Genomic DNA, 25,705 nt, shown 5'->3' on the forward strand with positions numbered 1-25,705 from the left:
GGTCTGATGCCTCTCTGGGAACTGCTCGGGCAGCAAGAGAGAGTGCAGTACTGTCTGGCAAGCTGGAGACCTGCTGATGAGCGAGAATGCAAGAAACTTGCCATTCGATGCTGCCTGTTTCTTCCCTCATATTTTTTTGAGAATGCTCTTTAATATAAAGAAGCTATTACACCTAAAAAAAGACCAAGGCCATCATTTCTAACCATTAAGGCTCAAATCTTAACTACCAGCCGCACAATGGCTTTCATTACACTGCAGCTGTATGTAATGGAGTTGAGCAGTAACTCATGGTTTATACACCCTCATTAAATGGGGTTCTACAGTGATGCATTAATTCATGTTTGAAATGCCAGATTTTATCGTTATTTGCCTCACTTCTGTTTTAGGGCTTAGGTATGCCATACAGGCATAACTCACGTTCGTATTCTGGGGGAAGGTACTGCTATATGGGGAACGTAAGAGGTACCGTGCTATGGAGCAGTACAAGATTTCTCAAGTGATTACTGGATACATGGGTTATGGTCACTACCAGGCACATAAGGGAATTATGGACACAGGTGTGGGAAGAAAAGGGGTTAGTCTTGCAGACAGTCTCTGGAGCAAGCAAGACTTCTTGTTTCCCCAGACAAAGGACAGCCACATCCTGCAATCCCATGCCAGCTCAGGGGACAGAGGATACCTGCACGTGGCTGGAGTGTCACAGTGTCAGGGTACAGCAGGGATGGGGAGCTGAGGAAGGCAACAAGGGCGGATGGCCAGGGCCCACCCCACAGTCCCCAAGGGTAGGGTTGGCAGCCGGGACTGGCTAGGAGCCCAGACCACCAGGAAAGCCTATGGGAATGAGACCAGTCCAAGGTTGAGACAGGCAGCAGGCTGCAGGTCAGGGTCAGGACTGGTGGGGACCACCACGGCCAGGCACAGACCAGTGCAATGGGCTAAAGAAAAGACAGGCAGGAGGCTGCCTCTGCTCCCTTGCCCAGTTGTGTCACCCTAGGCATGGAGGGGAGAACAGGGGCTGTTAAGACCTGGCGAAATGGGGCGGCAAAGTGAAAGAGAAAAAAAACCCCAACAGCCTGGGGATTGCTTCACATTTCCTTTGGAGAGGAGCTGTGGCTCTGCCAGCACGCTTAGTTCTGTGACCTGTTCTTGCAGCAGAGCAGTTAAGTCTGGCCCCTGTTCAGGGCAGAGACAAAACATACAGTCAAGCCCCTGTTGAGTTCTGATACTTGGGCAGACTGTTGAATTACCGACAGGCACAAGAAAATAGTGGAGTTACTGACTGCACAGCTGTGCCACTTTAAAAAGGGAGAAGCATTGATGCCAAATTGTAGACAATTGTTAAATCTGAATTTTGTTTACCTTCTTTGCAATAGCAGAGACCATCCACAGGGGAACATGCACCATCATTTTTGCAATTACAAACTGATGAGCAATTGGTACCATAGGTTCCTGCCATGCAGGTAATGGTGCAGTCATCTCCCTGCAAACCAAAAAAAGTCAGAGTCAGCTAAAGAAATCTGAATTGCAGGAAATTCCCATCTCTGCACAGGGAGGCTTTCTCTTTCGAAACAGTGAACAGAGTGTTATGAGTTGATTGCTGAGTCTTCAGCACTTGAGCAGTCACCGCTGCTTCCCATGATTATGATGCAATTAGCGCTTTGATTGACTTGGAGGAAAGGGACAAGTTTCTGGCGTTCATTCAGCAGGAGGTGGGGAAGTTACAAAAACAAACCTCCTAGAGCAGATGTTAGATCATTAAGCAAAACATCACTTACGAAACACTAATCACAAAATATACAGTCTGAAACCGTGCAAAGATTGCTCTGCATTTCTTGGAAAATATATTCTAAGAATAGGGTTGTTAAAAAGCTAAAGGATCTCATACATGCTCATCTTCCACAGACTGGCAGAGAGGAAAACTACATGGCAGGTGCATTAGACCTTTTTGTTGCGTAGCTGGTACCTGCATTTGTTTCCAATTAATTTGCATGAGATTGTGACTTTAGGAAGAAAACTGAACAAGGAGTGATGTGTATGTCAGAGAGAGGAGGCACATGGAGCAGAACACAGAAACAGACGGTCTCTGTCCTATTTCTGCTTTAGGTGTGGCGAAAGTGAGGGAAAGGAGAGTAAATACTTATATGTTACAGAAATATAGAATATTTCAACAGTAAATTACGGTATGCTGTATGCACGGATTAGCTTGTGTAGCTGAAAGGAGAGACACAGTTCTTACTAATATTGTTCATTTGATACAACAAGGGAATTAAAATGTGAGCACAATTCCTTTAAACCTACTTACTGAGTCCCATAGTCGGGTCTACATACATTAGCATATACAAGGTATTCTTGCTCCTTTGTCTTCTATGTGTAGTCCTGACTTTCACATCAGAAATTAGCTCCTAAATTTACTTCTTCAGTGAGTCAAATATTAATAATTTAGTTTTATGTCAGAGAAAGCTATCCTACTCCAAAGTTAAACAGTAACTACATTGCAGAGTGTGACCTATACCATAGCTCAGGGGAAAAGATATTGGTCAAAATGTATTTTTGCAGGTGAGAGACTTCACTGTTTGATAGGAGGATCCATTTATCAGGAGATAAATGCACAAAATGTCAGCTTCCCTATGCCATGGCAAGTACCTCCAGGACCCTGTATATCACAGCATCAGACACTGAGACAGTAAAAGGAAATATGAACAGATTCCTGAGCACCGTAAACCCCCATATGCTTGCAGTAGCAGTTCTGCCTAGCACCAGTATGACTCATCCTATTTTATACTAAAAACGTTGTTTTAGGGAGAAGTAAAAGAAACGGTTAAAATACATACCGCTCAGAAGTAAATCCTACAATTCTCTGATTTTTGAGTGAAAGCAGTGTTTGTAAAAGATGCTGTCGTTGACCTTGGTGGAGTAAAACAGGTTGCCCTGAAAAGGCCTGGCAGTAAAAGGTGCTGTCTTGACAGCCAGAAAATCCAAAACACGCTGCCCCTCATTACCCTGCCAGCATGCCTACAGAATGAGCTACAGGAACCCGGAGCCGAGCGGGATGGCAGAGGGGCATTCAGTCTCCACGCCTAATCAATCCTCTGCCTTTCTCCTGTGTGTGACAATTAGACAGCCAATTAGTGCCACTTAGAAAGCCGTATCTTGTGTGAATGAAACTCCCAACTCATTTCATGTACAACACAGAACTGCTGGTACTGCTAGTAATTTCTATGACAACTGACCTTATCTGGATTTGAACTAGTGATCTAGAAGAAGAAAATTCCTTTGAAAAGGAAAGTAGAACAGAGTGATGCAGAGCTAAAATACCCCCTTGGGAACCAGATTGACGAAAACAGCATCTGGGCCCTGGGTGGAAGCAGAAAGTGGATTTCCAGTTCCTCAGTGACTCTGTGACCGCAGATCAGCTCGTGTTATGCGGTATGTTCTCCCCGGCCACGTGCACAATAGGCTGGTGGGGAGTCACCATTTTTCTGTAGCTTTACTCTGCGTGGAGGGCAGTCAGACACAGACACTTTGGGTAGCCCAAATAAAAGGTACTGTATACAAGCTAAACATCAGGCTGTTTCATCTTTATTCAACATGCCTTTGGGTTTTGGCACTTACTTTAATATACTATACTTCATGGACTAACAGTGGTTGGTCATTCTGGCTGTCCACCTTATACGCACTTACTTCGCAAACAAACCTTAACTGAAAAAATAACGGGCTTAATGAGATTTCTATCCCCGGGTTTGACAAGCGAGACCTTCAGAGCTCCCTGAGTGACAACTGCCAAATACACTTAACTTCTTAATTACATAAGAGGAAAATGCACTTGAACTATTAGCACTGGCTCTAAGATTTTAATAATTATAAATGCACACCCCATTATTAACATTTTGAACTTGATTTGGGAGAGTGACCTATGAAATTAAATGCATTCAGGTACTGTTAAAGATATGTAAATTCCACCTCCCTCTCACCACCTGCCCAAGTGAATAATGCCACAGTATATGTCTATCCAGTTGTTAATGAGTTATATATTATATTAAACTGATTTCAAATGTTGTGTATTGAATCTTCACTCTTGCAATATGTTACTTTATATTTCTATCCTATTTAGTAAAATTAATCAACAGCTGTGTTCCTTATGTTGATTATTCCTTTTTCTATTAAGATCGGGAGGTTAATGAGAGTAGTGAAATGCCTGGATGTAGTATACATGATAGGAAGGAGTAGCTAATTCAATCAAACATATACCCCTGAAAATGTTAAAGCTATATTAAGAAATCTAGCTATAAATAACTTGGTATTTTACATCTCTGTTTTCCAAGTCAGAATGATCCATATGGACATCACAAACTTTCAAAAGTGCTTCATTTTCTTCATCATTTTCACTTAGAAGGCCCAGTTTATCCAAATATACCCCTGAAATCTATCCAACGTATTATTTCCTAGTTTCAGGTGTCAAATCTGACTCTAACATAATCAATGGAAGAACTCTCTTTACGGGATGTGGGATCTGGGCCAGCTCCAGTAAATGCCCAGCTCCGTGTGTGCAGGAGCATGTTCCTGCCCTCTGCTTTGCATTACACCTTCCCAGGCCCCGCCTGCAAGATGGCACCTCAGTACGACCAAGGACAGGGTGTCCCACACCTTCACACAGCTGCTCAGAAGCTAACACGAGTCAGCCTTTTTTTGTTTGAAATCCAAATCTGATGGGAGTATCCCAACATAGCAAAGATACAGATGGGGGGATCTGTGATCCCTGAGACCCTAAAAAGTCAGCTTTAAATCAAAAAGAATGGTGGCAGTAATGTAACTAATACCACATATATGACCTTCCATACCTTTAAGTACTTCAGAAATACTAACTAATTGTTGCTGAAACTAAATGATAGACCTTTCTAGCACCACGAGAGGTTTGGGCATACAGTTCTTGTTATTGTTATTTCTCCCCTACGTACTGAGGTTTAGGTCCAAGGAACCAAACTCCATTAATAACTCAGGCTGCCAGCTCACATCCATCAGCATCAAATATTAATAGACTCACGAGAGCCAGAGCATATATCTTTCCGGATGGCCGTCAATAATATGTCTTGTTTCTGTTCAGGGAGAGGGGAAGATGTTCTTCCACAAAAATTATTATTGTACAATATAAGTAGAGCTTAAAGACACACTGCTGCCTTAGGTGTTAGCTGTGTTAACAAGCTCTGGACACTTCAGAAAGTGTTTTTCCTGGATTAATGTTGCCCTAACAGATTAGATTTCTTGTTTCTGTTAAAAATACATTCCTTCTGTAAACAATGACCAACTCCCTTTAAAATCCTTTTCCGGTGTTCAATACAAAGATTTGTATTTATTCCTGTACGTTTTGGATCAGGCCTTTAAATCCATGAAATGCGTTTTCAAAGGAAAAAAAAGGGTTTCCCAGACCATAAGGGGAGTTAATAACCCAGAAATGGTCAACAACACCCAGCAAAGTCTGCACCCATACCTGGTCTCTCTCAAAGTTTGACTATTTAAGGATGTGAAATTAAGAATTTCAGAAGTAGCTACAATCTACAGGAACAAATTTGCCTTGGAGGGCTAAAGCCTGGTTCCACTGAAGTCAGTGGCAAAACAGAAAATCAATTTTTCAAGGCCTCTGCAATGCAGAAGACTAACAGGGCTGTTATTGAACTTGGCCTCAAGTTTGCATGATAAAGACCTATCTGACAGGTTTGTTTGAGTGTTCTTAAGGTTTAATCTGTCAAGGTGCTGAAAATCCTCAACTCCTGTGCAGATTATTAGGGGGGACTGACAACACTGAAAGGCGACATATTTGAACCTTCGGTAATCTGCAATGCGACTCCAGCTAATCTGAGATTTTTAACACGGTCTCTGACTTCCTCCCTCTCCCCCTCCTTGCCCGTTTTTGTGCCAGATGAATTAGAGGTGCAACACCTGTCACCAGCAACGGGGAAGCTCGACACTCACTTCTCAGAGCTCGCAGCGCAGGCATTAAATAGAAAGAAGGGCATGGTGCAGTGCCATATGTATGTAATGATAAACAGATCAGAAAGACAAAATGCAGGTGCTGTTTGCACCTGATGTCTGTGTGTCCAGATAAGCTGATTGGTAAGGATTTGGTACGTAAAAGTATATATTTATACGTACACACATTACGTGCTACATCAGTGTGCTGGTACACCGTTTCTGTGCACTGATGCAGATCACAGATACAGTTCTGTATATTTACTTATTTAATTGTGACATTTACAATTAACCCAAAGTGATTCTCCACAAACATTCCCTCAAGGTAAACATATGGTATCCCGCAACACAAACTGTCAGAACAAACTAATTTCCCTAATGGTGTTCCAGTGGAAATTAATGTGCTCTTCATAAGTATATTAGCAGCAGTAGGAAACTTTGTACTTTTACTGGTCTTCTCCTCCACCCTAGACTCAAGCAATTTATTCGTGACCTTACGATACAGCATCTTTAGTTTTCCAGACATAATGATGTCCTCTGGCAGAATTCCTTTCCCCTCTGGGTGTTACTAATTACTCCCTGCAGATGCTATTATTGGTGCTAATGATAAAATGCAGAAAAAAGGTTGGGGAAGGATCTTGTGCCCCGAACAAGCCAAGCGTTCAGTTTGCAGGTAATCACTGTTACTAAGAACTGACAAATGTTCCTTTACCCACTTTGTAACATTATATGATGTGGCTATGCTAGAGTTTGATATACATCTAAAACAGCACAATGAAACCACTGATGACCTCACTCAGTCTCCTTTTCCCTTTGCCCTTTTTATGGGAGAAGATGGGGTAAGGTGGAAAGGATGGGAAGGAGCTTCCTTATGTTTAAGAAGTGACTTTACAGCTCATGACTCATCCAAAGACACAATCATTGGCAGTCCTGAATGCTGAAGTCGTTCATTAAGACAAAAAGCACTTCCAACAGCCACCTGCAAAGCTTTCCCCAATCTGCACCTCAGTGGCATCACAGTCCTCTGAGCATACTGTAAAGCCTGGACATGCCATAAGGACCAAGCACAGCTACCTTTGGAAGTGGGAATAACGTACTGCTTTGCTTCCTATAATCTTACAAGGATTTACAAACATTTACAAATGGATGTCAGCATTTTATTTCACCTCTGAATTTGTGCTAATATGCTAATTCATACAGTAAATTTCACAGTAAATGCCAAGTTCCAAATTAGTCATCCTGATAATAATTCTTAAATTTGGTGTTTGATCAAAAGTATTCAGCAAAACATGGACACAAACAAAATGGAGACTTTATTTGTTATAAAGATATTAGTAAGTAAATTTATTATAAATAATGTTAATTTTAAGTACTTACAGTACTTTATTGAATACTATTTAATTTCATTTTACTGATTATAGCCAAAGCCTTTGTTACACAGAAGCAAAGCTGGGAGCACTGAATGTGAGGGGAGTAAAAGTTACCACAAAGTAGCTGTGGTTTGTTATTTTCCAAATTGATTGTACAAAATCTGGCTGAACTTTGTGGATTCCCATTTTATAAACCCAAATATATTTGCTGTGGCCTGCTACAGGCTGCTACTGGCATAACACGTTACTCCCTCAGTAAGGCCACAGAAGAACCTGGGCCAGATTCTCATTTCTGGCTTGTCGGACCCCTAGAGCCTCTCATTCCGCTATCTGGGTTTTTCTGTTTCCCATTGCACAGCCTCACAACTGACCCGAGATACATTAACATTATATTTGGGTTATTTTTATTTCAAAAAAAGGAGTACTCAGCCTACGGTCCCAGGGCTGCACGTGTTTCAGAGCAACAATTATCCATCCATCTTCCCAGAAGGGACCTTCCCCATCACATTGACCAGGCACCTTGGGAAGCTTCTGGCCACAGCTTAGGAAAGCCTTTGCTTAGGATTTGGCTACCTGGAGAATAATTTGTACCTATCAAGACTGGAGAACTTGTGCAGCCTTTCAGTCTGGACACCATATATGCATAGGTAGAGCTGGAAATAATTGCACAGAGCTCGTAGTTTCCAGCACAGTAAATCCCAGCTGTGAGGGATTTATTGTGCAGGATGCAAGGATCTGTGCATCTAAGGAGTCAGGCACTGCACATTAGCTCAGGGTCCTTTCAAACTGGGAACTCAGGGCATGGGCCCTGAGGTCTGGTGTCTGAATATGTCCCTGTCCCACTAACTCATGGGAAAGAGGTAATGGAGGTGAGCTGCACTGGCCACACTGGTGGCAGCAGAGCTGCCCTGGGTGCCCTCGTTCCAGGCACAGAGAGGGTTTTTTCATGTGCGTGCACCACATGGTCCACGTACAGTAAACCCACACAGGCAAACTAATAGGCACTGTGTGTGCAAGATAGGTCTCATCTTTTGAAGCGGAAGGTGCACAGAATCTCAGTACTCTCCTGTCCTCCAGCATCTTAGCTCCAACATGCTTCATACATCCAAAAGGAACAATGATCTGGCACAATAAAACTGATGATGAAGTGGAGCAGTACTCTGTAAGAATAAAGGCAGCAAATTCTAGCTTTGTGAGGGTTTTTTGCCTCCATGAAATCAAGTGAAAACAAATGCAAATACAACTTTAATTAAAAAATTGGATTTTGCATACTAAAACTCAGCAAACCTGAGTTGGATTTCTGTCAGTGAGCACTCTAATCCCCCTCACCACCAGGGAATAGTTTTCTAGTTTGCACTAAAAATATGCCCAATATCAGTCAGTTATCTGCAATTAAAAAAATCCATTCCTACTGTTCAAGCCACCTAAATATGGGCATTATAAAAAAGAAAGAGAATTCAATAAAGGGAGCAGGCAAGAGATAGCACCCTCCCCCCCACTTCCCGTAAATCAGTGTAGCACTGTTGCTGGCAAAAAAATCTAGACTAACTTTACAATGCTTGAATATCTGCCTGGTTTAGTATTTAGGCCTTCACTGCAGAGCACTTTAGTGTCAGCAAGGCAATGAATACAGCATCATATAATTAAATGTATTCACCAGGAAAGTAGTGTGGAGAGTAAAAAAGATGATCATCAACCTCTGAACAAGATTTTTGTATACAGTCAGCACTTTTCACCTAATAAAATATCAGAAACCACATTTATCCAGGAGGGACCTCTCCAAAAATAGGAGATTGGATTTAGACTGGGTAAAACAACTCCTACATCATTTCCTCGGGACATTACATCTGGTGAGACGGAGCATCATACCTGAGAGGACAGCCTCCCACAGGCAGCCTGTAATGGAGTACAAGCAACATAGCCATGCACAGTTCAAAAAACATGATGGAGGTCAGTGTTCAGCTAAATCAGGTGGGTGTGCAGAGCTCGGCCAGCCCCGGCAGTTGGCCACATAAGGGCAAGATACAAAAACAAACTCCTAATTCTGTTCACAGTGGAGCTGGGGAGATTGTTTATGGAGCAGATATTTCAGGTGGAAATGAAAACTTCTATAATACATGGGTTTAGGTTTAGTTAATGGGAAGATATATTATCAAGGCAGTTCAATCATGTCTATATCAGGAGGATTACTAATATACATTATGGGGCCAGCTGGATAACCAAGTCCTCTGTTTAGTCAAAACAATTTAAATCTGGAATAGGGCCACTTCAGATTTATTCAGGTAAGGCAGGGAGTAAACTCTCAGAATATTTTAAACTTAACTCTGGGGAAGCTATAAAGAGTCAAACATCTGTGGGGCTCATTGCTGTTACTATAATCAACTTTGATCAGCTGCTATTCTAAAATGCTCCAAAAACATGGCTATATCACAATTAAATGTCCTAAAAGGTAAAATGGCCCAGGCAAAATATGCATTATTTCAAGTTGGTGGAAAGTATTTACATGCCTGAGAAGTATATACCTGGTACACGTGCTCTTCATGATGTAATCCACAAGCTACTTGTGTCCAAACTGTGGGACAGAAGCTAGCTAAGTATGTCAAAATACTAAATTGCAGTCCTTGAATACTACTGGTAAAGACAAAAAAAGCTGTTTTCTTTTGCTTTTTTAAATGGAGGCGTCTGAATTGGAGTTATCACTATGGTAAAGGACAGATTTTAACACACTATGTGCAGTTCCTTCATTTTCTTTCTCAGATTTGGGCAGAATAGACCAGTGGCTAACAGAAGCCTAAGCCATTTGGAAATATGGAGAAGCATTTCAGTGCAGTACAGTGTACTTCACAGTGAGAATTCAGAGCTGGCTATGACAATTCTGCACCAGCTATTTTATGGGAGTAACTTTGTCTGGAAATTAGAGATGGTTTCTGGTCTGTCCACATAGCCTGAGTGGCACAGTCCAAGATCTACCTTGTAGAATAATTGTCGCCTCCTGACTTTTTTGCAATAATAAATTTGGGCTCTGGCTGAAAAGTCTGAAGAGTTCTGCAAAAAGGATATTGCAAAAACAGGAAATAAAAGGTATCATTTATACTTTAAGGCTCTATGACATCGCCTGGCAAGAAGATCCACAGTTTAATTATAAATACAAAGCAGAAAAATTAACTTTATTTGTTTGCTTCAAATCCACTGCCTGATTTTTAATTGGAAACTTCTTATACTGTGATAAAGAGCAAACATGCATTCCTTCTTCCCCTTCCCCCATGGTGTAAGAGACCTCTCACATATCTACCCTCAGTGAACCCTTTTCTAAGCAAAATCATCCCACTCTCTTATTCTCATTTTATGGGAGCCTTTTCAAAATTTAATTACGCATTCTGTGAAAAGCACTATCTTTGTCTTTAAACCTGCTGTGCAATCATTTAATTGGTTGCCCCTTGTTCCTGTGTTATTAGAAATAGTAAATAACCATTCCTTGTTCATGTTCTATGCACTATCCACAGTTCCATAGATCTCTATCGTATGCGTCCTCAGCCATCTGTTTTCTGAGCTGAGTTCTAGCTTATCGAGTCACTCTTTGTATAGAAGCTATTCCATATAAAAGATGATCTTTGTCACCATTCGCTACTTCCATTATATCCTTTGTAAGCAGGAATCAGCCAAACTGTACACAGTAATTTGAGATTTAGATATATTATGGATTTATACAATACCACAAAAATGGTTTTTCCATCCTGTTTTGTTCTCTTCCTGATCAGTCTAACGATTCTATCTGGCGCTCTGCGTTCGTTTGTTTTTTCACTGGTGCTGAGCGCTCATTTGAGTTTTTCAGAAAACTATCCGCTGTGATTGCCTGATCTCTTTCCCTGAATGGTAGGAATTAAATTAGAACTCCCCTTTTGTGTATTTACTTAACGTTATTTTCCCGTTGCCTATTACTCTGCATTTTTGAACACTGAATTTCAACCTACCCAGTCACTCAGTAACATGAAACCTTTCCTCAAATTCGTTACTAGCTTTGTATTTGACAATCCCAATCGTTTTGCATTATTTGCAAACTTTCTTTCAGAATTCTTCTACAGCTGTACTATACAATTAAGGATAATGTCCAAGCATAGTCTCAAATCTAAACTTCCCTGCCACGCACACTGTCTGCTCTCACCGGTGTGGTCACTAGCTGAGACCTGCATCTTTCTGTAGCAGAAGCTGCCAAACAAGTTCAGTACATCAGTGCATGCCTGAACTCTTGTTCACACAGACAGGATGGACTGAGTCCAGGAGGAGTTAAATGTGCTGTACACAGCAGGTATCCTCAGCTGGTCTCTTGCTAAGAGCACTGAAGCCACAGAAACAGCAATGTGGATGGAAATTATGCAGGTATGGGGCTGATGATGCTAACACCTGCGGCTGACCTTGGTTCTGAGCTGCATGATCCACATGTGAAAGGATCAAAGCAAAACAAGCAAGCATCTAAAAAAGAAAACATATGTCAACTTTAAGCTAATGGGGTTTGCGATGTACCTTCTGAAAAGCTGGTAAATAACCTGGCAATCATACCCAGGCAGATAAACAGATATCCCCTTCAAACTTTCACAGATATTCCTAAATCCAAAAACCTACAGCAAAAGAGTTCAAGATCTGGTAAAATTTCAGTTGCTCTTTGGCATAAGAAAACACACCAGGATTTTCCATTTATACATGTCTGATTGTAAAGGATAAAGTCTTTTCCTTTGACAGTGTAGTTAGACAGAAAATAAAATGAAAAACTAACCTGTGACTTAAACCCTATACTTAGGTGGTTTTAATGAAGACAGTTTGCAATTTGAACTACCGGGAGAGTCAGCTACCAACACTTTTATGCATAGATCCACCGACAGTGTGGATAAAGATATATACATTTGGAGGCTTAATAGATGAAAAGAGACACTGCTATTGGCAAGCAGTTTATTCCTCTGCAAAATTCAGATCAAATAACTCAGTCTGAACAGAATATTGAGCTCCACTGATTCTGAATGAGGCTACAGGAATGGAAATGCAATTTGACATAGCCACATTGCCAATTAAGGATAAAGTACAGGAAATATGTCAACTAGCAACAAAGGCAGAGGCATTCAGGCTTTCTATATGAAGTTGGTTCCTTTGGACCCACTTATGAAAACTTTGGAGTTATTCAGGTAAATAAAACTGCAGCAGACCCCAGAAGTAAAAGTAAATATAAGAAGGAAGAGGAGGAGACCTGGGACTTGCTCACAGTTCTTATCAAATTATAGACACTGTGTGTGACTGAATAAGTTCTCATTAGCAGAGGCAGTCACTGAGACAAACTCCACTCTTGTATACCTGGGACAATCCTACCGAAGCTAGCAGTTGTGTTCAGGTAAACTTGGGCCGACAAAGTAGAATTTGAGCTGTCACAGATAATTTCTGGAGCTTGTACATTGATAAGACAGCGAGCAAACAAAATGAAAAGGGTCTGAAAAATGCCATTGAATTCAAAGAAAGGGATGCAGTTTCCACAACTGAGCGAGACCCACTGTGTCTTGTGCATCCAGTGACCTTGTTAAATACTCCGGTACAATAGTTCACCTGCTCAAAAGCGTACAACAAATGCCCTTGAAGTGAGAGAAGACCCTTCATTATGGCTCATGCAGCCAGGCACTGACACGAACACTGTCAGGGCTTAGGAAAACACAGGCTCCTAAACGCTGTGGCTGCCAGTGCTCCAGCAGAAATGTCTAATTGGTCAATACGAGCTCTGGGGGGAGAACACCAACAAGCCTAATAGGCAGCAAGCACCTGGTTCATTGATACAAAAATCAATAGGGAAGCGGCTTAGTTTGAAAGCCTGGGAATACACAGGTGGCCTCCCCATAATGATCTTCCCCGTTGGGATCTGAATGCAAGCTATCTTCTCCTTTAATAGAGCAGAGCCAGAAGAATCCAGTTGTGAGTTGTTACTGAAATACTGGTTTTAGCCTGCATCCAGTTTCTTTGCATTGAGGTGATCTTCATAATTTCCTAGTCTACATGCGGCAGGGCCATCTCAGAAGTGGATCGACTTGTCAGAAAGGCACCTGCCATTTAAGAAAGATGCAGTACAATCTGGGTGGCTGCAGTACAATCTGGGTGCCTTGCAATGCTTATGAAGAGTGCTGTCCCAAAAGCTCTGAGTGCCTGTGCTGTTTGTCCCCAGAAAAAGTCCTACAGAGCCTTTGAAATGGATCACACAGCCACGCCACCAAGCTTGACCTGAAGCAATGGTTTGTGAAGTTAAAATGGTAAAATGGCTCAGTCTGCCAGCAAATTTGCCAATCGCTGCTGATAGAAATGCGGTTTGTGATGTACATACTGATCCACAGGGAGCTGGACCGAGACCAAAGTCATTTCACGCAGGCCACTGCACAGCCAAGAGAAGATAATTTTCAATCTGTACTGACCTGGCCTGGATCAGACCTAGTAGCCTAGGGATGCAAAACTTCATAGTCTGTTATTAGTCCCAATGGCCTACAAAAAAATAAAGGTACAGCCATTTTACGCACATAAATATGTACTTTTGTATGGATAGAGAGGTGGGTAAGAAAATTAAGAGGTCATCAATGAAAAGGGATACCAAGATGCAATTTAGAGGTAGTTTTCTTCTGGTCTGTGAATATGCAAAAATCCTGATAGGTACAAATGATTCCTGACCAGCTGTATTTATGTGAGGAATATACCAAAACATTGGGCATGAGATGTTTTGATTTATGTTAATAAACTCAGACCTACCAACATGCAGCCCAGCTGACAGAAAAACTTCTGTACAACTAGAAAGTGACAGTTCTTTCATTTCAAGACCAATTTTCCAGCTCACTCTTAATTAGGCTGTATGGAACAGAGTATTTTTTGTGGCCCACTTCTTGTTCCACATCCATTTGTGAAGTAATTTGTGAGCTTAGAAAAAATTGTCAGATGAGTTTTCAGACTTATCTCCACCTAGAAGACACCTAGAAAATGCAAGTTTGAAGGACAGTGCATTCCTCAGAGGTCAGAACCAGGAAAAGGGGATCTAGGATGCAGCCATAGTTAGTATAGAGGACCTGATTGTGTTATTATGACTGACTGTCTCACAATTAATAGCATTTTCATCTTTATCCACTTTTCAAGCACCATGTGAATATAATTTTTAACTTTTCCCATCATGGTTTCCAAGGGCACAGTTACGTCTTCCATTTTTTAAAAGTTATTTTAGTTGAATTTCCCATATGCCTGTCTTTCACTTTACCCCCAGACGTAAAACTCACATTGATATCTGTTATCAGAGACACTGCATTTCCTTCTTGCCGACTTTAACAAAATGATCTCAAAACTGTTCAGAACGCTTCAAAACTGCCAGGTCTTTTTGCTGTTTCTTCAGCTGCATCCTACTACTCTCTTTGTATCCAAGCAGGGACTTTCCCTCTTGCGCTGCTTCTTGGATCACCAGTGATAGTCCTCCTAGGTTGGTTTTCTTTTTCCGTTGTCTATGTCTCTTTACCTCAAGGGCAGCTGAGGAATTAGTCATGGCTACAGAAGGATATTCCCAAACATCTTAAAATGAAGTCTACTAAGAACTTCTGAATAATTGAGGGGAAACAAAGGAAAAACAATAAATAGGAAAGAGTTCAAAGGCTGGGAGCACGGGAATCAATTTCTTCCATGTCATGACTTAATAGTCAGTGTTTGTTCAGGCAAAATCCTTTCCTTTTTAGGGAATGCAATGCATGGTACTTTTAACCTGGTTATGCAGCGAGGGGATTATGTGAATTTGAGGTCCATGAGCCCATCTAAATGTCCTTTGCTAGCTAAAATGTCATAGGAGATCTGACAGAGAGACAGTGTTACTGCAGTGGGGTAGGAAAGGCCAGGGGGATAAGGATAGAAATTGGTGGAAAACAAGGCTCTTTTAGCTCCACTACTTATAGGACAACTTGTTTTACTTTTATTATTAATTAATAATTCACTCACTCCCAGCTACAGCCTACGCTCAAACCCATCTGCACAGTATGGATGCCTTTTTGTGTACCCGTTGCCACTACTGCTAGCCATTCACAATGGTTTTGAGACATTGGATTATGAATACAAATAGGAAACCAGTGAGAAGAAAATGCATCTTCCTTGTGCATCTAGGTAATTCATGAAATGAGACTGGGCAAACTATTTCTGTTGCCTGTAATACTCCAGTTAATTGGACAACTGCTGTGCCAGAAAACCTTTTCCCCACCTACAGCAAGTAAAATTTATACTGGTGGCTGGTAACAAGAACATCTTGATAAAATGGTTGAATTTATTTTATACCTGTAAATGAAAAGAGCTCTTAACAAAGGGGGGTAACTGATATGCTCGGTAAATCAAGGATAAAAGGACACAGACTCTATTGAAGATTTTTTCCCCTCGTCTTTTCTTTTTAAACCTTTTGATGAGGTGCCCTGTTGCTCTGAGATGAGCTTCCACTGAAGTACTTTTGGAATTATCTCAAAGAGAAACGGATCATTTAAATGAGTTAAAGCCCCCAAAACAGATCCACTATCTCCAACCTTAGGTTCATTTTTTATATTAAGAATTTTGTGAAATTTATAAAATCACTTTACTACTGAACCAGGGGCTTATAAGACAAAGAAGTTTCATTCATTTTTTACTGCTTCCTTCTGAAGTGGTGAAGGATGATACATATAGAATAAAGATGAAAGCAAATATGTAGAAGAGAGGGAATATTCTGATAAATCTGTATTATTTCAACCCTGAGTGTTTAGAAAACATCTACAGGCAATGATTCTTCAACTTCCTCCAGACTCTTCAACTTCCTCCAGACCTACCTGGGATTTTGGTCCTTCAGGGAAAATTCAGCTGAAGATAAGATAAGGTCCTCCTTTCTATTTACTTTTTTTTTTCTTTTAGACAACAGAGAGCATTTTAAAGGTGTAGGACAGGAGAGCAGACTTCAATTTTTTTTTTAATATAGAGGGAAAGATTGTTTTTTCTCTTCTGTATGTTTTCTTCAGGGAACAAGAGATATTGTAAGCACCAGAAGGAAGCCAGTCATGGCTGGAATACTCAACAGACTGGACCTGTAAGTTCCATGTGACCTCTATAGGTAACACAAAATTATGGTCCTCCTCATTTCTGTAGAAGGGTAAATTAGTCATTTTACTCACTGGGTAGGCATGGAGCAGACTAAGACTGGCCTGAGACTGTGTGTGTAGGTGTTTGTACTGACTGAGAGATTATCCATTATAAAGTTTGTTATACATTTGCTATGCATTTGAATAGGTTTATAGCATTATAATATACATTTATTTTTACTAAGTGCTTGAGCTGTTGTTTATTGTGTGTACAGGGATTGACTTTTACTCCGATGTACAGGCATGTACATGTAAATATTGGAAGCAATTTATACCTCTGTGGTAGAGAAAGCATTATGTTGAGAAACTCTGGCATATTAGACAAAATTATGGACTTACAGACCCAGATTAAGCCTGTGTTTCAGTCCTTAAGTGCACAGATTCCCACTGAGCTCAGCCAGAGATATATATACATAAGCACTTATATAAGGATATATTTGAAAGGCATTATTATGCTTTTAAAATGCAATTTTGATGCAACGTCAACAGAAGATGCAAATGGCTATAGATGCACAGGACTGGGATATATCTTGGAAAGTCTTAGGGAATCCAAGTGACATTCCAAAAGCTGAAAAACCTTCTAGTAAGAGGTCGTCACTCCTATAGTTTCCATACTTTCCTGTACTGTGATTGGCTTGTATGGGATCTACCAATATAGTCAAGGAACAGAAAAATGTCAAAATGAATTCTTTCATTTTGGTGATGAAGTGCTAGCTTTGCTTGCCAGCATGCAGGGTTCAATAAAAGCAGACAGGTCTTCAAAAAATTGCAGCATAAATAGATGAACTCTTTAAAGTAATATAAGTTCTGTCATCTAGATGTGAAATATAGACCTAAGTGCCCGCTGAAGTAAAAGCTGACCGCACATTCTATAGATAAGTGTTAAAGTTTTCTCAGAGTGTCTTGGGCTGAGAAATGTTTTAACTACATATCTCCTTGCCACAATAGACAGAATGAAAGCATTTGAAGTTAAATCCATTTTTCAAAGGAAGAAAACAAAGCATCCATAAAGAAACAAAGGCATATCACAGGATGAGGTCTCTAGATAGCTACTGTTTTCAGGAAAGTTGCAATTAGCTGTGCAATGGAGAAGGTGAACTTAGTTGTATTTCAATAGCATTTATAATGATTTCAGTGGCTAGAACACTGATAGGTACGTGCAGGGGGTTGGTTTCAAGATTTCCTTATGAGACAGAAGGTCAGGATTCCTGTGGTCTCCTGTCATATTTAATTCATATCCTCTGGCCTTCTTCACCACATTTATTGAATTACAGGAATAAAATTCAATGAACCAAAAACAAAAGAAGAGAGGACAGGGCAAATCCTGATTTCTTTTATGTCCCTACTGCACAGCTGACTTCAGTGGGCTTGCAAGAGAGCATCTTAAAGCAGAATTTGAAAGGAGGGGGAGGTGCAAGTTAGTATAACCTCTCTCACCACCCCCATAATTGCATCCAAGTAATTTATTGCAAGGAGAGACTATTTGCATGTGGGAGTAAGGATCTAATTTCTACCAGTCAAGAATCTCCCTGTATACTTTTTAAGGCTAATCTTTGCGTACTCCCTGTGTGTTTATCAGATTCCTTCTTGCCCCAAATGAGATGGCAGCAGAACGGCTTTTCAAAACCATTCTTCAGAAAAGCATCACTGGCAATTCATCACATGAGTACTGAGAGGCAATCCTCAAATATATTAAAAATACCAGTTTCAGGGAAGTGTCCTGTTGGCATGCTTATCATGATGATTCCCTGCAATCATCTTAATTAAATTGATACAACATTTATCCTCCCTTCACAGGTGAGATGCAATAAGTACAGGGTTTCCAACAGGCCTGCAATGTGGACTCTACTGCTGGAGCATATGAGGACTAGCTCTAGACATGCTCTGTGATTTTGGGGAAGAAGATTTTCTTGTGTCTCCTCTGCCCCTACTATCCTGTTTTTATTGTCCTGTATGCTGCCTCCAAGAACTGGGCTGTTTTGGGTATGATTGTAGATCACTCGGATTTCTCAGCTACCCTAGTCAAATCTACACACAATGTCTGCACTGTGGTTTAGACACCCATACAGTTAAAATAGAGCAATCTCCTAGCGTAAGCACAGGCATATCAGAACCTCACACAAATAACCTGTACCGGTACCCAATAACATCTTTACAACAGTGTAATTTGTTTTCAGAGCTAGGTATGTGCAAATGTTGTTGAGTCTGACCCAAAGTATTCCTCAAAAAAAGAAGACAAAATGTTTTGAAATTCTATCCAACACTGCAAGCTCACCAATATTTAGTGTTGGCATTTGAATTTTTGGAAATGTCACAGCTAATAAATAATGTATTATTTTCTGAGCTACAATGTACATTTTTATTTTAAAACTTGAATCTGCTTAACTTCAAAAAATTAAGTGCTCTGCTCACGTACATGTCAACCTATGGGATGGCTGCCTTTCTACTTAATACATTTAATAAAGGTGACCAGATGCTTTGTGTTTTTAATGGCTTGTTCTGCATCCCAACAAAATGTCCCTGTTTTGGCTGCGATTGCAGATGATTCATTCTGAAACCCTGCCCAGCTGCCCTGACACAGCCGAGGCAGGGCACAGTTAAAAACAAGCCATCTGTGCAAAAGAAGTGGGCTGGAGGACTGCTTTGTCAGGAAAAGACTGTCATTTCTTGGTCACTATGTTTTCTAGGCATCCAGTAACCCAAAAGTCCTATGGGTCCAACCTCTCTGCCTTTGCAGTTAGGCTTTGCAGTTATATCCCATGTCCCATCATATTCTCTTCCTTCCCCCCTTGCTTAGAAACCCTTCAGCCTGCTCTGCTGTATAAAATCGTGTGGAGATCAAACATTTCTGGAAAATCAAAGATGTTGATCCCACTTTCATTCTTTCCAATCATATGGCAAAATTCCTGACCCTGTAGCTGCATCAGCCAAGCCTCATGCTAGAAAAAGCAAGAGGGATTCATTTATGGCTTTTCTGAATAATTAGCTCTGCCCAGTTCTGTATTAGCATCACTCTATTGTCAGCACTGCCAAAAGAGACATCCTGCATTCATGAACAGTCGCGCCACTCGCTTGCAGGCTAGCCGAATTCAAGGGCAAAATTCTACCCGCAGGCAAAGCTCCCCATTGCCTCAGCAAAAGGCACGGCATGCATATTTGAAGGCAAAGTCTGGTCTTGAGTGTCTCGTTGAGATAAGCCACTTCAAGCCTTGAGAGGGTTCTGGCCCCACAGCATCTTTCACATGACCTGCAGGCTGCGTCATGAAGCAGTGCTGACACCTCTCCCTGCCCAGCCGATGGAGCGTACAGCAAGAGCAGCTCTGCAGGACACCGCCTTTCTGGGGTAGGAAGTAAAGGTTCCTGTCAAGTTTTCTTTGCAGCCTATGTTCTCTAGCATTTGAAAGAACCATTGCAACTCAAGTCATCTGGCATGCATACGAATGACAAATATGCTTCAGAGGCAATAAATTAGCAATTTCAAGGCTTTACTTCCCCTCATGGACTAATTGCCAGAGATTATAGTATATTATGAGAGAGCAATGATACTAATGCCTAAATATGCTTCAGTGATTATAGAGCTATCCTCAATAACCAAGCTGTTTAAATGTCAATGCAAGAAAGCTCTTTATTATGAGATTAAATATTATTTTGAAGCAATGCAATAGGAACTTCCCAGGCTTCATGCCTGCAATAATACTGTCTTGGAGCAATATATATCGCACAATCTATGCTTTTTTTAAAATGTGTACAGTAAAGGGTCCCAAAATATTTTTGTGCTGCAAACTTGAACAGCATTCCTGATAAGAAAGAGGATCTTGATATCTTTTTATTTTGCATTTGTTACTAACATGCTGCGCCTTCATTCTTTCCTCCACTTTATATTAATACTTGTGTATCATCACTGTATAGAGAAGATAAATTCTTGGGTTTTGTTAGTGTGAGTAGGGAATCAAACATCAAAGCCCTTTTCTTCTTTTTTTCACGCCTCTAAGTACTAGTGTCTTGCATAGATGCTTTTGACAGTCCTACCCCTCACACCTAAATAAATCTGTTTATACCCGACATTGAGAGAATCCCTGGCAATTAGACAGAAGCTCCAACTTTCAGGTTCAGCTGTTGACATGAAGCAGAGAACAAAAGTGTCTTTAAGTCATAACTCCAGTTCCACAGTTCTGGAGATGACAGTTGGTGATCACAAGCTCAGGTGTGGATTTAAAAGGGAGGGAGTCTAAAAAGGCTTTAGCATCCCACTCATCTCATATAGGACTCTCACACTATGGATCTTGTCACACAGCTGTGCAGCCTTCCCCTATAGATGACAGCAGCATATGCCCCTGCAGAATACTGGAACATTTTTTCAAGAAAACCCTAAACACTGCAGTGGGCGCTGATGGTAGGATGTGGCTGCTCTGCTGTCCAGACCCAACATGCCATTCCCCTCCTGTTGTTTCTAAAGCTACATGGTACGATGTCCACCATGTTTCATAAATGCAAATCAAAAGAGCTACAACATGGTCAAAGATCACATCTCATGTTCCCTAGTATTTGAAGATAGTTATTAATCTCATTTTGAAGCTGTAACTTGAAACAATAGAGGGTAAAACTCATCTAGGAGGCTGCACATTCTAGTTGGCTGCTAAATTTGGAAGCTCTAAAAATATTGGGAACTTCTTTAAATCTGAAGCTTGATTTCTAGTAAACTTAGTAATTATAACTAATAATTACTATAATAGTATACAAAATGTATAGATAGGCCTGTGGGGACAGATCATGTAAAATTAAGGACACAAGTTACAGAAAGACAACGGCTAATGAAGTTGTGGTGGAATTCTCTCTTGAAAATAATTTTTTTTCTTTAGGAAGTATTGTTTCTTAAACATAGCCTGCAGATCTCTTCCATGGTGTGCTCCTGAAGTAAAGAGGTGCTTCATATATGGATGACCAGGGAACTTACTAGCAAGAGTTCCATTCTGCCCAGCCGGAGCAGGACTGGACACGTGGATCTACGGTTGGACTCGATGATCTTAGAGGTCTTTTCCAACCTATACGATTCTGTGATTCTGTGATCCATGTCCTAATACTTTCTGCTGCAGCCTGGCAATTGTTAATTCTGAATTTTTGTTGTTTCATCTTGGCTGATTTCTTCAGCCATTTTGTATCTCATCTATAAAATGTAATGCTTGTTTACCTCAGAATGTCTGGAGCTCTTTCTGATGCTCAGGTAAAAGACACCTGCCATATATGCTCAGAAAAGACATAAATTGCTCTATCATTTGTAACACTTTAAAATATCTTCATCTATTAAAATCAGTGTGACTGACAAGGAACATGCTGAAAGGCCAGGAGAATTCTTTTTCTGCTCTTCCATGCAGACAATAATCTGACATCTTTTTTGTTATGTCTTGACTTAGAAAATACGATGGGAAACCACGTCTTTATCCTTATAACAGTAATAAATTTACAATACTGATCTTAAGTAAATAACTAGAAGTAATAAGCTGACACTGCTCAAAGGAGAATGATGTGGACTTATAATAGAATGGGGAAAAATTACCTGCATTTGGCCACTTTTATGCAAATATTATTTAAAAACAGATTAAAATCCTCTTTAATTTTATGCAGGTACTTTATGAAATGCCCCATTATTCACAGCTCTCACTTACCATATATCCCGGTGCGCACGTACACTTCCCTGTGATGCTGTCACAATCCGCACCGTTCTGGCAAGGGCAGGTCAGCTGGCAGCCTTCGCCATAGTATCCAGGGGGACAAGTTTCATTGCAGTAGAGTCCAGCCCAGCCAACTTTGCAGCTACATTCTCCAGACAATGGATGGCAACTAATGAAGACAGACAGGCATTAATGAGATGTGGACATGAAAGAAAAATACAGCCTGTAAACAGCAGTAGAATGTTTTACATGCAATGCCAGCAAGAGTCACACTAAGAACAGAACAAACCTGAAAACTGTGAAGGATGGGGAACATGAGCAGCCATATAACTTAGAAAGTGAATAGGGAATATGGTGCTAAATACCAGCCTTGCATGCCACTTCCAAACATCTGGGAATTGCCACAGCACTGGTAATTTTACACTTTTGAAGTTTATGCTTCTCTATTTTCAAATCAATGTGCCTTGGATTACTGACGTGAAACAACATGATTGATCCATCCTGTTGTATGACATATATGTGCCATACTATTTGGCTGTAACACAGTCAGTTAAAGATATTCAGGGTTAGGAGAAATTCCAATGGATGGAATGCAACCAAGTGAGTTGTGAAGATAAACCCGAGTGCTGTGGCACAAATTATTCTATTCTATTCTATTCTATTCTATTCTATTCTATTCTATTCTATTCTATTCTATGCTATGCTATGCTATGCTATGCTATGCTATGCTATGCTATGCTATGCTATGCTATTCTATGCTATGCTATGCTATGCTATGCTATGCTATGCTATTCTGATTTGTGTTTTAAAAGTGAGTGCCACCTCAGCAGAACTGTTTAGCAGGGAGAGGTAGAAAGGAAAGTGCTTTGATAGGGAAAAATCTCCTTGGAAAAAAAGTTTTGCAGGGAATATTCAGCCATAGTGAACAGAACTGATCACTACCTGAAGCCTTGGGATTTATTTGGGGCAGGAGTCAACAGGAGCCCTGGGACTAAGTCTCAGCTGTGCAGGGAAATGAGTCAAGTTCCTTTATGCTGAATAAAGAGCATTGCTGCCCAACATTAATCCTCTGGCTTTCATTTCTATTCAGACAATTCTACACTGTTGTGAGAGCACCCAGAGAGAAAAGTAGAAAGCAGAATCAAGCCCAAAAGACCGGACAATGCCTGGTCCTTCTGCATCTGGTAGGTGACAGACTTACCCCGTTTTTCCTCCTGCTATAAAACAGTTTATCTTTATTCACCATTTTCTCTTCTACGAACAGAAAGGGCATCTCCCTGGTTTCCTTCAGACACTAACTTCCCACAGCAGGAGAGCCATGCTGAGGCTGTGGCGGCGGGCTAGGAAAGGAGGGGAAGGCTGGAGATGTGTTAAATCCTGGTTTGAAGAGATGGAGGTTTCTGGGGGATGGGAAGGGAGAGCACAGGGGGATGTCTAGTTTAGGGAGACGAGGTGGTCAAAAGAGAGAGCAGGGTATGGAGAGGGAATCTGATCTTTGGAAAAGGATCCCATGTTGTCTGAGGCCAGCTGGTAGTGTAAGGCTTCACTTGAGAGCTCAGTATGCTCTGAGGGCCTCTGCACCACAAGACTGTCCCATAATAGCACTGTCTAGCCCTCAGTGAGAAAGATGAGAAATAATATTGCTACAAATCAGATTTTCTCTATTAGTCTCAGAACAAGAAAGAATAGAGTTCTGCAAGGTGGCACTCCTCTATGGACCTGTCCCCTGTTTTTTTGCCTCATAGAAAGTATTTATTTTCCTTTACGATTATTTATGGCTATAGTTTAAAATTGCAGACATGACTGAATGGGTTTCTTTACACCTATAAAGTTAATATCGTATATGTTAATTTTCAAGGTAACCTCATAAAACGTAATTTCCAAGTATGTTTCTGGCAATTACTGGTAGGAGAGGTTAGTCACATACTGTTGTGACTACGAATGATCAAATTTTGTGAGTGTCATATGTTTCATCATAAATAGTGTTTTACTGACTAATTAAAACAATTCATCAGCTTAACAAACTACCATCCATGAAATTCTTCTGACAAAGCAGTCCCTGAAATTATGGTTGTTCACAAAGCACCTCTTAACATTCAGATGAAAGTAATAAAAGCTTGTTTTTTCCCCCTCTGCATCTATTAATCATTATCTAATAGGAGCAGAAAGCTAAACATCAAAGAAATATTTTAAAGTGGATTTTTTGTTCCTCTATTTTCACTACTACTGCACGTATCATACGGTTCCATGAGAACTGCATCTGTTGGCTAAATTAAATCTTTCAAACGTAATGTATGATCATGGCAGTTTGAATCAGTCTATGACAATTCAATTGAAAATACTATACTCAGTAAGAATTTCTACTCCAAGGTTGGCTCCTTCATCAAAATGGACAGGTTTTTTGCATGGGATGCAAGCTGTATACTAAGGACTAAAAATCATCCTAACATGCACTAAAATAAGAATCAAGAACTAAACAGGCTTTGCAGAAGTGTCTGCAGGAGGCAGGGGGCTTGGACTCCAAAACAAGGTCCAGTAGAAGGTTGAGACCATATTCTGTCCCCCCTAAAGCCTTTTTCCACTCTTATGAGGCTCTGAGCTAGGAAAAGTCCAATGCAGATGTTTGGGTCCCTGCATCCATATAATCTTCCTGTTGAATCAAGAACAATTTTATTATCAGCCTGAGCATATCAGAGTTTTGTTTTTCTCCTAGGCCAAGCACTTGTAGTCCTTCAGTGCTTTGAAACTTGTAGTCCTTCAGTGCTCTGTAAGACAGCCTTTGCTGTCTTACAGAGTGCTGGCATTGTAGGATTAGGAAAAATCCTCCACATTAAATTCCAGAGTTATGGTACCCATAACAATAGTTCTGGGTAGGTAGCAACAGTTGGTGAATAGGCTGTACAGCAGGGGAAGGGAAACTTCTTGACAGTAGCAGAATAAATCTTTCCAAAGCTTTTGGCAAGCCAAACATTAACACACCATAGTGTTATGTAGCGTAACAGGCAAAAGGACTTCAAACCTACATAGCTAGGTCTGAAATGAGGCTGCAGGCTATATCCAACCAGGGAACAGAGGATACGTCTCAGATACAAAGAATACAATGCCCTGAATCACAAACACTTGTTTGACAATTAAGGTGCCTTGATGCAGTGTTGACTTGAAGATGGCTGTGATTTAGGTGCTTAACCAAAATCCAGAAGACAGCTGTCCTCTTCCCAATCCTGCCAGTGAATCTTGGCCATGTAACTTACTCTTTCTGCCTTCATCTTTCCCATCCCTTTGGAATTCCTTTTAAGATCTGCAGCTGATATCACTAAATAGTACTAAGGTTTTATTATTTATTGTTTTTTCTATTCTGGTATGTATGAACTATTCCAGTAATTAAAGTAATCAGAGTTACATCCTAAATATATTGCACCTCATGATGTAGAAATAGTATATGTATGCAGGTATGTGTGAGTTAAGAATGCTTCTCTCTTATTATATTGGTATTCTGTAAAATTTCATTCTGTTTAAACTATGTACCTAGACATATAACTATAGCTAGGAAACTCATCTATCATCC

At 40.6% G+C, this 25,705-nt stretch overlaps 1 protein-coding gene across 10 annotated transcripts in view; it reads right to left on the reverse strand.

Moving 5' to 3' along the window:
- Positions 1-25,705, reverse strand: part of MEGF11 (multiple EGF like domains 11) — a 293,459-nt gene that overhangs the window by 64,159 nt on the left and 203,595 nt on the right. For all 10 annotated transcript variants that reach the window (XR_012776302.1, XR_012776303.1, XM_075506381.1 and 7 more), the window contains exons 11-12: positions 22,135-22,309; positions 1,360-1,480 (exon numbers count right to left, since the gene is read on the reverse strand). Coding sequence is in view for 8 of the 10 variants with exons in the window: in XM_075506381.1 (XP_075362496.1) it covers positions 1,360-1,480; positions 22,135-22,309 (296 nt within the window). In the remaining 2 variants the exon portion in view is untranslated. The remainder of the gene's footprint in view (positions 1-1,359; positions 1,481-22,134; positions 22,310-25,705) is intronic.

The sequence above is a fragment of the Mycteria americana genome, chromosome 6 (genome assembly GCF_035582795.1).
Source record: "Mycteria americana isolate JAX WOST 10 ecotype Jacksonville Zoo and Gardens chromosome 6, USCA_MyAme_1.0, whole genome shotgun sequence".
NCBI classification, from domain to species: domain Eukaryota; kingdom Metazoa; phylum Chordata; class Aves; order Ciconiiformes; family Ciconiidae; genus Mycteria; species Mycteria americana.